Below are 14656 nucleotides of genomic sequence, written 5' to 3' on the forward strand. Positions count from 1 at the left end.
GGAACCCCCCCTCTCCCCCCTCGCTCGCAAGTTAAATTGCTACTAAATCCTTCTCTAGTTTAGAATATTTCCCTGCTAGACGCTTAAACCAAGCCTACATTTATTTATTTATTTATTTGTACTTATATATTATATTTATTTATATATTTATTGTATGTGCGGCTTTTACACATCATTTAAGATAAATAAATCTAGATTATATTCTCATAAATCACTACGCATTTTTAAAGGGGGAATAAACATGATGACATATATTTAGTTTGTTTGAAGGTTTGTATGCACGTTCACTAGTTGATTTTGTCTGGATGTTTGCGGACTGCATTTCGATTGCGCATGTCGTTTTGCCTCGTCTTGTGTTTTACAATCCCAACAGCAAGGATGCTGCCATCATTACATTGAATTAAGCTGGTATCAGATCCACCAACTTGTAGCGCACCATACTCGCGATGGGTAGGCCATGTCCTATCCCTGGTACTGAACGATCCAGCCCATAGTCGTTCGCAAAGACAGACAAAAGGAAGCTGTTCATGGTGTGTCAAAAAATGTGTAACAGATGGTAGAAGATGGGTACCTGCGGGTGAGAGAGTCCGTTTCTAACGTTTTATTATCAGTTGGTGACACGTTCAAAAGGATGTGCGCAGATCACGGCCCGATCCTGAGGGCTCACCGTTGAAAGAGGCACTGTCAGCGTGTGATGTCCTCATAGAGAATCTTGACACGGAACAGAGTGTGGCCGTTGTCTCCCTCCTCCTCCTCCCCCCTTCCCACCTTCCCCCCTCCCACCGGAAATGCGTGTGTTTTTGTATGTGGCTTTCTTCTTCTTCTTCCTTATGTAGGTGGCTATATAATCATGTTTTAAAAGAAATAAACCAAAGAGCTGTTGAACGACGTTTATGTGTTGTTTTGTCGCACATTTTGTATTAATGTGGATACATAAAGGATGATAATATCATGCCCGTCATTGGTTCAAGCCTCATATAGACCGTCCCTTCGTAGTAAGGACTGGCCAGCCGGGTGTGTGGTACTAAAAAGACGCTAAAGCTTGCATTGGCTGGCATGACCAGGTATACGACAAATAGAAGAAGAAGAAACAGGAAAATGGAAAGCAGCAGTCTGTAGAAGCTTCGGTTGGGACCTTTGCTGTTAAAGAAGAGGGAAATGTCGTTGCATGTGGATGGAATGATGAGGTTGTGGGTGGTTCGGGTGATGGATGGTTGGGAGCGGAGATAAATGAATTGGCGAAGCCAGTTTACCTCTTTCCATGCGTTGTATGAGGAATCAATGAAAATAGTCAAATCGTATTGAATTGTGGGTCAATTTTCAGGAAAATCAGGAAAGAAAAAAAATGCGACATTTTTTAACACATGAGTACATTATCTCATATGGCCGTTAAAACCAGCTTACATCGGGTTGAGATCAACATTGGAGATCAACACTTGATAAAAATCAAATTTCCGGTACGGAATTATTCCTTCACTTTCGCTCGTTTGAAATTGGCTTCATAACCGTTGATCGACATGGCGATCAAATGGCCACATCGGAAACGGCACGGAACGGCAACCCACCAGCATAGCACAAATATTGCTTCAAAACCAGAATTGATCGGCTCTCGCATCGTCAAGGTCACAGGTAAAACCAAATACACTACATATATATGTACCAATCGCCAATTCAAGATACAACTACAACCCTACCATATACCAGTACCAGCTGATGAGCTATCGCATACAAGCGAGCGGCGCGCGCAAATAAGAGGAAGGGGCCTGAAGGAAGAGAGGACAGGGGAAGGCACCGGGAGAGAGAGTGTGTGTGGTCAAAATTTTTGGCCATTTAAATTTTGTCCACCAACACCGTTGCATTTCGGAGCTTTTTTCTTGCCCGAAAGAGATAGCCATACACTTGACATACAGCTGTCTCGCTCATATGACACTTCCAAGGCTCGCAAGCTCTTTAATGCGAGGGCTCTGGAGCAGTGAACTTGTATGGCGTGCGAGCCCTCGCGCGCCCTCGCAAATCGCTGTCACTTGCACTGCGGGGCAGCCAACAACACTGTTTACGTTTTTTTACACACACAACTTGACATCTTCAGTGACAGCAGCCGCAGAGCACCAACACAACGAAAGGTGTCAGGCGAGACGTCAGACGATCTTAGGCGAGGGGTAGGAAGGAGATCGGTGGTGAGGGACGTGAAAGCTCAGCTCGACAGAATCGCTATAGGAGGAAGCGAGGCAACTAGACTAGACTAGAGAAATTAGAGCGAGAGGTACCTCACCAACCCTCGCATTGTTTGCCGGGATTAAGGTCATACATTGTCAAGGATGTTAAGGAACGATCTAGAAATGCTTGGCATGCAAGAATTGAAGCCTAAGCATAAAAAAAAAGATTTTATTTCGAACGATTTTTCGGATTTCATTCAGTAGCGAATAAGAGAACGTCTCGATGTTCTTTTGAATTTTTCTTCGTCTTTCCTAGAATTTGTTTAGATTTCACTTGTTTCGGGTCACTTATGCAAAAAGTTGTAATTTCGATACTGTACTCTGACGGCCTGTGATTACGTGTTGAGTGGTTTTTGATATATGTTACAGAAGCTTTGATTCATAGGAGTTCTTTCGCTGTGAGTGGTGAATCAGATATTTTATTTGTATACTGGTATTCCCTGATATGGCCGGTCTCGTAGTACAGTCGTCAACTCGTACGACTTAACAACATGCCCGTCATGGGTTCAATCCCCAAATAGACCGCGCCGCCATACGTAGGATTGACTATCCTGCTATGGGGGGGAATCAATTAGTCACTGAAAGCCAAGCCCACAAGTGGGTACAGGCAGGCCTTGACCGACAAAGGTTGTTGAGCCAAAGAAAAAAAAAAAAAAAAAAAAATTCCCTGATATACGCGCTATACGTGATATACGCATCTTCGAAAATATACGCTATTTTCTAAATTTGACAATGTTTTGAGCAATTCGTACTGATTTGACACATCGAATGTCAAATTTAAAATAAATTCCGTTTTGGTCGAACAAATAACTAATTTAGTGTCCAAAACCTACCACTTCAAATAATTATACGAAAATTTGCTATAATATGGCTGAAAACCTCAAAATTCGACTTACGCTAATATTAATAACAATATAGATACGCTATTGCCACCGACAAACCGACGTGACACTAGCGTTACATAAGTGTCTCACACTAAAGTACTGTCGTTTGCTAGTGAGGCGACTGTCAAAGTAAGCTTAGTTGTAAACAACTTTTCGAAATACAGTAGAGCGTCGATTATCCGGGCAGCTCGGGACCGGACGGTTGCCGGTTAATCGATTTGCACGGATAATGGTCCAAAAAATGTCAAACGCATATAAAACATATGAAATTCACTAGTTTTATTATTAATTTACCTAGAATCAATCGATTAATCATTAGTAGAATATTATTTTAATCAATAACTGTAGGTCTACCAACTGTTCATGAACAAAAATGAATTTCGAAAATACCCCTAGACACTACAGAGCTGCACAAGAAACTGGTTACCCAATTGATTATCGCTGCAAACTTTCGCCGTACGTATGAACAGCTGTCAGATATATGCGCACGGTTAAGCCGCCCGCCGGTTAATCCGTCCCCGGATAATCGACGTTCTACTGTATAAATTGCAAAGGAAGTGTGAGGCAAGATTGTGTTAGAATTATTGGACAAAACACCTAGAAAAATCATTTTATAAGTTTCCAAATCAAAACAAAAGATGTGAGAAGTGAAAAAAACAATGCGCATTGGAATTTGGGAAGAAAAACAAAAAGGAAGTTCAACAGTTTCTCGTCTGTGTCAGTGTAGTAAGCGAATCATTATAGAGATGGCGAAAGTGTGAAACGTATTTTCATTTGAAATAAGGATACAACTTTTGAAGCTCATTTTGTTCGAAGTATCACGTCGGTGTGTCAGTGGTATTGCCTCTGTAACACCTGTATATTGATTTGATAAACAAATTGAATAGAATAACGCGAATCGAAATCAAACAGAATAACGTGAAAGGACCAAGGATACATATATACTTACGTGTTAAATTGTTCTAAGGATTGGTATGAAATTGATTACATTAAAAATATTTAAAAAAGGATACATGTTTATTGTGAGCTTCATGTCTTTGTGTAATGTTTGTCCTTACTTTCTGGCTAGCTTTTGTACAATCAATACACGTAAATAACTCATTTATACCGTCAAAAAAACGATGCTTATACCCGGCTAAAATAGTCGAGACTCTAGAAAGCCCGTGAGGTTTTACCTGTTCGTAAGGGGATTGCTTATCCTGATTCATCAAGAATATTGCCTATGTAATCAATCTTCGAAACACCAGAATGAAGTACTTGTTGCTTTTTCGTAAACCTAGGAGCAAAGATAAGTATTCTCTGTTAGGAGGAATCTGAGTAACGGTGGTGTTGGTGCAAACTTATCACATGATTTGTTTGATACCTAAGTCACTTATTCCAATCGCTTAGTGCTTCGATTTGTTCGTAGAAGGCACTTGAAATTTTGCATTACATTATATTAAGTCATTTTTACAAACACACGCTACACAGATGAATCATTTCCCCGAGTGAAGATAACAGCGTCATGTATGGTGGGGAAAATGTTAAAGCCTCCTTCTCCTATCGATTCCGCATGCAGCAATGCATCATATACGCAGTCGGCTGGAGTGGCCAAAAGCAGCATTATGCTCAGATTTTCCAAATTGGTTTTAACTTCTGTTAACATTTTACACGCAGCAGTATCAACATGTGGTACGCTACTCAGATCGATAATGACTGTTTTGGTGGACTGTAGACCTGTGGTTTCGCCATTATATCGAGGGACCAGAGAAACATTGGCACGTTGATGAACTTTGGTTTCCTTGTATAGAGCTTTCTTGAAATTAGTCTTGTTCGCAAAGTTAATCGAGCCAGTGTACTTGAATATTTTGATATGTGGAAGCTCTTCCGCTTTTTGGTGGCTTCCAATGTCAACGTAGATGGCAGTGTCTGGAACAGTACCGAGGAGGCTGTAGTACGTTTTCCAGCCTTTGACGTATAAAGAAATCAGAGAAATCACTACCCCTATCAGTAAACCAATGTCAATGTCGATAATGACCACGGAAAGAAAGGTAACACACCAAACGAATAGCTCAAGGCTACCTTCACGGTGGAATTTCTTGATGTGGTATACCTGTATCAGCATGCCTTTCAGGGCAACAACAATAATACCTGCCAGTACACATCTTGGCAAACTTTCGAAATACGGGCCAACCCAAAGTAAGACTACTAGTATTATCATTGAAGAAAAGACGGCCGCTATTTGCGTCTTGCCTCCTGTTTGGTGCTGGATCAGCGATCGAGACAGCGAGCAAGCGGTAGGTATGCAGGAGAATATGGATCCCACAATGTTGGTAAAGCCGAGTGCAACTAGCTCCTGATTGGGGCGCACTTCATAGTTGTCCTTCTGTGCAAAGATCATCCCCATTGACATGACGATCGAGTAACCGACGATAGTTACTGCTATACTATCAACTGCGACGGCCTTTATAAGCGCGAGTGGCGGAAATTCCGGTGCTGGAAGGCTGCAAATAATGAAACAAAAGTTAACAAATATGCAATGCTAGCAGTGGTGCAGTTGTATGCAAATAGAATTTTAATTACCCGGTCGGTATGGAACCAACTAAACCAACATCGAAGTTCGGACCAAGCCCAATAAAGTATGAGGCCACTGTGCCTCCGACCACGGCCATCAATTCCGCTGGCACCGGGAATCGACACTTGGTAGAAAGCCACGGTTTGAAATATTCGTTCATAAATATCATGAACAGAATAACAACCAACGAAGTATAAACGGCCGTAAGGTTTGCGTTCGGTGTTTGATCGATGATGTCGCGTACGGAAAGTATAACTTTGAAGGTACCTTTATATCGTGGTATAGAAACACCTAGCAGATCCTTCAATTGGCTAACCATCACATGGACAGCAGCAGCCGTTGTGAAACCACTCACCAATGGTTCACTCAAGAGCGACGACAGCATTCCCAACCGAGCTGCACTCATGATAAACTAGTAGAAGATATAACGATGACGAGTTAGTTATGGTAGTTCAAACATTTCACAGTAAAAATACTTACATAAAATATACCTGCCACGAAAGATGTGGCTGTTGCTACTTGTATCGGTGTATATATAGCACCAAGCTCCGTCGGAATTAGATCTGGCACTGGTACATCAGTTCCATTGGACTAGAATTATAGTTAAATTGATTGATTAATTGGTACACAAAAACATTGCTCACATTGAATGATATACGTACAGCCAGCGTTGGTATAACGGTTGAGTAGGTCGCTACAATTTTGGCAGTCATTAAACTGGTGACTGCGAACGTTCCCATCGATATATGACGCGACGTGCCGAACACAGCATAAACAAGACTGTGAAAGAAAGCCATGTAGAGTCCTACATTAGCGGCAACGCCCGCCAAGATTCCATACGCCATTCCCTGAGGTATTTGAAGTACAGCGACCGTAAGTCCCGCCGTCATGTCGCTTAGTAGATCGTTCTTGATCGAATACTTCGGAAACCATTGTAATATTGGAAAAAATCCTTTGACTGACGCAAGGCATTTTACGTTTCGTACTGAGGCTCCTATTGAATCAAGAGCTGTGGAATAAAATGAAGCTAGTGCATTAGTGTATTGATCATTACTGCTGCTTGGATTAAGCAATAGGGCAAAGCCGTCCCTACAGAATATTAAAAAAAAAAACTGGTGTTTGGCCTATAATTCTAATCAGTTGGAAATTGAAATAATAGCTTATGTGTTTTGATACATGAAGGGGCGTTTGAGCGGTTTCATGTTTTGCTATTGAAAAAATTGCCCCTTCATTTTACAGAAAGGTCATAATAATTTCAAGAAACACGTAACATGCGATTTTTCTGATTACAAACTAAAGTTGTTTTTTAAAATCATTATTATGTTAATGACACCGCTCTGTCGCTCTTACTAAACGTTATAAGAGCGACTGAATCAGCGATAAAACTCTACAATATAAATGTATATAATGTCCCGAGTAGGAATCGGATGGAGAGAATATGCCACGTTCAATCATGTACGACATTCTAATTATTCGAAAAATTCGAAAATGTTAGTGACTCTTACCATACAATTTCTATGAAAAGTGAAACAGTGGCAATTTCAGGCCCGATGTAACGGTCGTACAAATTGATCGTATATTCTATTTTGGAATTCGAAAATATAAAACATGTCTTTAAAACGTTTATTGGTCGAATCGTTACGTTATAAGAAAATTATCCTTAATTCAACCATTTTACTGGTGCATTCCACAGGCTACATCAAATCAGTTTGTGTTTTTTTTGCTCATATTTCGATAATATGTTTTGATTTTTCTATACTTTTTGCTGTCTTCGATATTGCTTTTCTTATTTCCAACCTTAATCAACATAAATTAATAAGGTAATTAATAACATAAATTAATAATTAAACATATAAAAGTTCATCTATGTACCATGCACTTACAACATTGTATTGTATTGATTTTAGGACCGAGTTAATCTACATTATTGTTTGTAAAAATAAGAAATGTTAGATTTCTACTCAAAATCCATGTTTCTCCAAAAAAAAATTCCATGGTGGTCTGTTACACATACGCGTATAATGGATAGAAAATTACTAAGACCGATATAGCAGCAAACTAAAAATGAAGAAAATGTGGAATAAAATATTAAGCTTAAAGGAAAATGGAAGAAAAATAACCTAGCAAAAATGGCTGGCGATCCTAAAGCATTCTTCGATGCTATTGAAGTGAGAATTCTCACACACCTTTGTTAATGGTTGAACAATATCATGCAATACAATAAATTAACACAACTTAACAAAACTCTATGTGAAATACTGGAAAATGCAATAATTTGTTGGTAATCCATTTAGATTGTGCTGCTGCTTCACTTCAAGCTATCGTGAACGTGTAGCAGCATCGACCGCTGCTGTGCGTTTGCCATTGATTGTGAATGTGTTATACGCCACATAATATAATTTAATTTTAACTAGGCTCCGTTGAGATTTGAGATGTAACGCTAAAGTTTGAGTGTTAACAGAAAGCGAGTCAAAATGTACTTTATCATGTGTTGCTATCGTCATCCAGCACGATCGTAACACAGTTTCATTTACGTTTTCATGGTATTGAACATGTTGTGCAATTTAAACCGGCCAAATTTAAGCCATTTCAGTATGAAAATAATTGTAAACAAATCTTGTTATGGTATGTCTTTAAGGTTTTGACTATTTCTTTTGCGCCAGCAATTATGTATTCGCTGCCATGACCAAACATCTTTATGCGCACCAGGAATATGTCATTAAGAAACTGTTTATTTGCTCTTATCTTAGGCCACACGTTTAAAAGTACACTTACCAGTAGGCTTTAGCCTTTCGTACTGTGAAAGCTGATTAAAGTCTTCTCTCTGAAGACATTGCCGAGTGACGAGATACGACAGCTCACTGTATTGCGGCTTTTCTTTGGATGTTCTTTCGAAACCACGATTGTTTGGCGGATACATGCAGAAGAACGAAAAGAAAGTAAACAATTAATACATCACATTCGCCTACCGGACGCTCGTTTTCGTACGAGAGTTTTTACTTCGATAAGCACTGGCAGTCCCTGAGAGTTAACAAAATGTTCTACAAACCTGCCATCTTCCAGCGGGGCTTTTTGATTGATCATACTGTTGCCAACTGGTCGCGATGTACTGTAGCTGTTTGGTGTTGGCGATTTTTTTTTCACGACAGAAATCACCGCACCACCGCTGCACGATATCCGTCAGTGATGACGCGACCTCGATTGGCAACGATTTTCTTTTCACTAGCGTCACGCGAGCCAGTCGAAATCAACAACGAAAAATGCTTCACTTTTTCACACTTGCATAACGTTTCAAAGGGAAGTAACACTTGTAGTTCGTCAACCCAATGCGATCATCATCCACACGATTAGATGTTGATAATAAAGGTTCGATCGAGTTTGGTTTCAGTACTACTTTGATTTCGACTTCGTTTATATTCGCTTTGTGTCACATATTTCGGTCCAGCAAGAGATGTGATTGAACTTTATCAATTAAAATGCGATGGCGGTTAATTGGAGCCAAACTGAGCAGTTCTTGCTCAGTCGGCGAGGTAGCGATGTTCCAGTTAAAATTCTGATTTCTGACGACGATCAGCTGGCTACTGACACAGCAACTGTTAGAAACGTTCTGAAAAACGAAATGAAATCGCGTTGTATACAATCATTTGTTGAGAGGCCCATGTCGAGAGGCACAGTGAGGTCACCAATCTCTCTCCCCAGCTCTCTCTCTCTCTCTCTCTCTCTGTATGCGATAACGTGCTAAAAGATAATGCTACAACGGAATACAGTGGTGGCGAACCTATTTAATGTTACATTTAGAGCAAGGACGAGCAACGCTTCCAAACTGCGGGCCAAGTCTGTAAAAATCTTCTTGGACGGGCCATATTTATTAGCAAATTCTGATATCACTAATTAAACATTGATTGCCTACCAAATTTTATTGGCTCATTGTTTCATACGAGAAACCTTGCTCTTTGGGAAGCGTTTAACTATTGCGTGCCATCTGCACATGTGGACGCAAGACATGTATGCTCATTCAAACGCTAAAGCTATTTTATGTTAGAAAACATCAATGCTACAATGTCTATGTTTTATGTTTCTTCTGTCTTCTACCATGATCTCTTGAACGTCGTGCAACTAGGCTTGAAAACATGTCCACCTTCTGGTCAAATCTCTTTCGAATAGAGTCCATATCATGTATACCCGTTACATCTTCCAGGCAATGCGATGTTTTAATAGCAAAAATTTGATTTCACTTCACTTGTTTACATAATTTTTTAAAACGGTTTATATTTCGTTAGTTTCATATTCTCTGTGTAATCAAATAATCGATGATAAGTGTTCAAAAGCTTTAAACATCTCATTTATTTGTCATTTGCAGCATTAAGTGTTTCAAAAAAGGATGGTTTAAAATTTAAATGTTTGACATCGCTGAGCTAGGACGGAAAGAGATCGTGCTGGTGCTTGAATCTATTAACTGATCGCACCACTCTTCTCTCAGTAGTCGCTTTTCAGTGCGAACCGCTTCACCACACACAGGTCAATGATTAGACGCTCCGGTACATTCGAGCTCCGATAGAACCGACAATCAAAGAAATTTAACGGATGATACGAAACGCTTTGTCGTGTTACTTTAATAGGTTCCTGCTTATAGAAGTCACAGAGAAATAACTTCTCGTATTAATCGTTTTTTTTTTTATTTTGATGGTCACTTAGTTGGACTGTCGATGAAATTATTGATAATCCTTCAAATCGACGTATACACGGTACGTATAGGCAACGAAACAGTGTAACGAACTTCCTTCACGCTCAAGGCATTCATCGTTTGCGGCCATTGATGCTGAAGTTTTGTTCTTGTTGCTTGCTAATGGGAAACACCTGAGTGGATAGTTAAGCGGTAAATAGTCTGGTTTGTCCTTTGCAAATAACCATGCAAATTCAATGATTTACGTATGCTTCGTGATAAGATCTTCGATTTTGAAACAATAAATTCTTTTATGAGGTGATACGATATGGTGATGCTATTGCATGGCATTTAGTAACATGCTGTTGTACCGCTTACTATCATGTGTTTTGAGGCTAATTTTAACAATGAAAATTTGAATAAATAGCACAGTATTTTGGATAGCATGATTAATAATAAGGCTGGAAAAAACCTATATGTATCGAATATGTATAAAATTATTATTTTAATATTTAATTAAACTCTAGAACCATTCGTTTGAACAAACAATAACGAAAGTTTTCTTCAATTAGTTCTAATATGATATATGATAATATGATAGTTTCACTAGACAAAAAATATTGGTCAATTGTTTAATTGTAATAAAATGCTAAACGTATTAATGATATTATTAATGAACAATTATATAACAAAATAAGTAGTAGCTGAAATGTTTTTCACACGACTTATTCTTTAAATTTTACATTTACAACTATATAAATTGTAGTAGTGAAAGGTATGTGTGTAATAAATTTTTGAAATGGGTTGCTACACAATAGACAGTACCTTCTATATGGTTCAGTGCTCTACATGATTATTTTTAAAGGAAAAATAAATTTCAGGAAAACAATTTAAGAACACAGTAATGTAGCGAAACGAAGTTAAAAATCATTGCTAAGTAAGCAATGAAAAAATTAGCAATATGGTAAAAAGTTATAAAATTTTACATCGTCAATGTTAATTAATTTCAATAATTAATGTTTAATTTTTATTCATTAATATATTAATCTTAAAAAGATTGTTTGGATTAAATGTAAATGGCATGATTTGTATGTTTCGAAATCAACGAGGTATTATTTTTTTAACGTACGTATGGAGGTACGGTCCAATCGGGACTTGAACCCATGACGGACATGTTATTAAATCGTACGAATTGACGACTGTACCACGAGACTGGAAAATTCCATTCATCAACAAGTGCAAAAAATTGTTGTGTTATGCGTTATCTTGAATCACGTAGTTGAAATATTTGTCTTTATGACGGAAAATGATAAAATTAATGCTTTCTTCATAATTTTCGAACAGCAAAATGCGAATTTTATAAGTGGCAGTTTTTGATACTGATGCAATACAAAAGCTTGAAAGATAATACGATGAGGATATGAATGTTAATTTATCAGCTATTTTATTTGCTCTTAATGCTTAAATAAGCCGAATAAAACCATTAACACCAAAGTTTATACCAACTAATAATTAACAAACAAATAACTGGTGAATGTAAATTAGTTTGGATAAATTTTTTGACATTTTGGTAACTTTCTTTCAAAACTCTAAACAATTACTACACCCTAACAAACAGCTAGACGAAACTGCCACAGATTAATTGACCTTAATCAATTGTCAATCTCCGAAGACCGTATGAATGAAGGCCAAACATGATTCTATTACTATATCTTTTTGTATTTAGATACGGCGAAAGTTAAAAAAAACACAGACTTCTTATAATTGGTTCTAATCAATAGTCAATTGAATTAAATTGTATGATGCCATGTAGACAACCTTGAAGCTCCACAATTAATACGCTTTTCGATAAGGAAATAAAGTGAGAGTGTAAGGTTTACAAACTAAAGAATTTCGTGTGTATAACAGATCTGTTTTAATCTAAAAATTATCAAACTCAAATCAAAGTCCAAAAATAACTAACAGAAACGAATGACTTATTGTTATATGTGCAGTTTTGTGTTTAAAGTGGTTAGCAAACAGGAAACTGTTTATCACAATATGTATCAACAGATACATACAGGAAATTTAAACATTACATGTGTATGGAAAGATAAATTTCTTTATGGTATGACATTGAAAGGGTTATGTTGGTAAGTGCTACAAGAAAATATGATGTGTTTGGTCATCGTAGACTATGATGCTATACCAATTAAACCGAGAGCCATACATAAGCGAAATCTGCTTCAGAAGATGTGACAAAAATTAATTCGAACGAGTGGCAATGTGGATTATTTTATGTGTCGTTATCTAATGAGTCGTTATCTAATCTCTAGAAACTAGTGAATAAAAAATGACGCAAAAGATATTGAAGCAATCAACATCAACGTTCAAATTAAATGAAGACAAGTGTCAACCTGAACTGACAAAAATGACAGTTTTGTGATATGGTATAAGGCAACAGGTGATAGATAAGGAATAAACGAGCAATACTCATAATATGATACGATGTACCTTGTCTGGTATGTTATATAATCATACAAATGTAGTATCTAGATGAAAAAATTTGTTCACGATTCCAAGTTTACCTTTGAATGTATAAACGGTTATATTGCCGGCGATGAAATAATAATCCCGATGTCCGGCCCTTGCACGATTGAACTTATGTCAAAACTTAACAACATGAGTTGTAGCATTTGTTTGCTCTAACTTTACTACATAATTATTTGTATAACACACATTCATTGATCACACACCACACTGGACAATGTCTCAAAGTCACAAAGGAAATTCCATGCCGACTTGCATCGCAAATGACGAACTGGCCGCGATAGGTTAGGTATACTTTTGTCTCAGCTGTTTGGTGATTACTGTGCGTTTGTTTACCGAGACTCGGATCAGTGGCAAGAATGAATTAAACAGAGACCGATAATGGAGCAAGAGAGCGTACATGTGCACCGCAAGTTGTTCGCAGAGAAATGGTCGCCCGAAAATGTGCGCTTGCGTAGAAGCCATAGGAAGGAATAAAGAAGCCAGAGAAACAAACGTATTAATTGCACCCTAAAGAAGAGAATGCACATGTGTCAAGCTCTTGAGTATCGTTGTTTAAAAGCAAACTCTCAAAAGAGCTCTCCTATTTCTCAACAATACACGATTTAACGCGTTGCCGGAACGTGTGTAACTGCTGAAAATTTTATAAAAATTATGCATTGTTTATAATATATAATACATTGTTATTGTTTAAAATTATACATTATACCACAAAACTGTAAATAAACAACAAATCATTCCTATTGAAGTTTGGTTTATGCAAAAATAGCTAGCAGCAAAAACAATAGCTTCTCGATCGTATTCTACCGCTTCCATGCAGCCATGCATTTTTGATTTATGATAGTATGAGTTATGATAGTATTTTATATACAAAAGTCGACACTTAGACATAAATGGAAATCTATATACATATATGCATATGCATCATCCATTCAATTAATTGTTTCTGATTAAAATATTTTTAGAGAGTTTAAAATATGTCTGTACAACAATTATCTAGAAATGTCAACCTTTAGGAAAAATCATTGTGTTTTTGAAAGCTAAATTTTTTTTTTTGTGAAAGTAAATTAGCGAAACTCTTGTATCCAAACATTCAGCCATTTTTGTTATTCTATCAAATATATATTAAATATAGAAAATTATCGGTTTTTAAATCCGTGTTAGCAGTGAGTTGAATAACTTGGACATTTACTCGTGAAAGCCTTATTTCCCACATCCTTTTCAAGACGTAAACATTTACTACTTGGCCCAACGTCCTACACGGACTTGCTAGCCTATACAGGCTTTCGGGGCTTATTGAGCACCACGCACTTAGCCGGTGAAACAGTCCATGCTTCCGGGAGATAGTCTAAACTTAAATAGGGAGTAAATTCTAGACTTAAACCCACGACGGGCATGTTTTTCTTTATGAACAAAATAATTATTGTGTGATCCACGAGGTGTGATTTTGATGATGCGTTGAGCTTGGGGATAGTGATGTGCGATTCCACCCGAACATTCTCGGATCGGAGTCTTCTGTAAGCAACCCAGAGTCTTTTGGGTCAGCCCGTAAGGTACAAGAAGGTTCAGTAGGACCAACGATCGGGGTAGGTGAAAGAAAGCATAAAATATTCATGCCAAACATGTCGCTCCAACGGGTCAGAATCTCTTATGCCTTCTTGAACGAACTGATACTGGGGATACTGGGATTAAAGTTTTTTATCTGGAGTTTGACAGTCGGAGGCAGAAATCATCTAACCACTCCATTCAGAACCGCACAGAAAACTAGCATGCAATTTTCAGTCTAGATTATTCTAGCTTCAAAGCTAGA

The 14656-nt window shown here is 37.8% G+C and overlaps 1 protein-coding gene across 1 annotated transcript; it reads right to left on the reverse strand.

Annotated features, from left to right (window-relative positions):
- Nucleotides 1–4096: 4096 nt before the first annotated feature.
- On the reverse strand, nucleotides 4097–13260 carry LOC120903698 (sulfate transporter). The gene is made up of 7 exons (XM_040313286.1): nucleotides 12885–13260; nucleotides 8704–9261; nucleotides 8430–8542; nucleotides 6317–6663; nucleotides 6135–6245; nucleotides 5663–6066; nucleotides 4097–5583 (listed from the first exon to the last, which is right to left on the reverse strand). The coding sequence occupies exons 2-7, from the start codon at nucleotides 8736–8738 to the stop codon at nucleotides 4563–4565; spliced, it is 2031 nt and encodes a 676-aa protein (XP_040169220.1). The 5' UTR covers nucleotides 8739–9261; nucleotides 12885–13260; the 3' UTR covers nucleotides 4097–4562.
- Nucleotides 13261–14656: the final 1396 nt, after the last annotated feature.

Source organism: Anopheles arabiensis, chromosome 3, assembly GCF_016920715.1.
Source record: "Anopheles arabiensis isolate DONGOLA chromosome 3, AaraD3, whole genome shotgun sequence".
In the NCBI taxonomy this organism is placed as follows: domain Eukaryota; kingdom Metazoa; phylum Arthropoda; class Insecta; order Diptera; family Culicidae; genus Anopheles; species Anopheles arabiensis.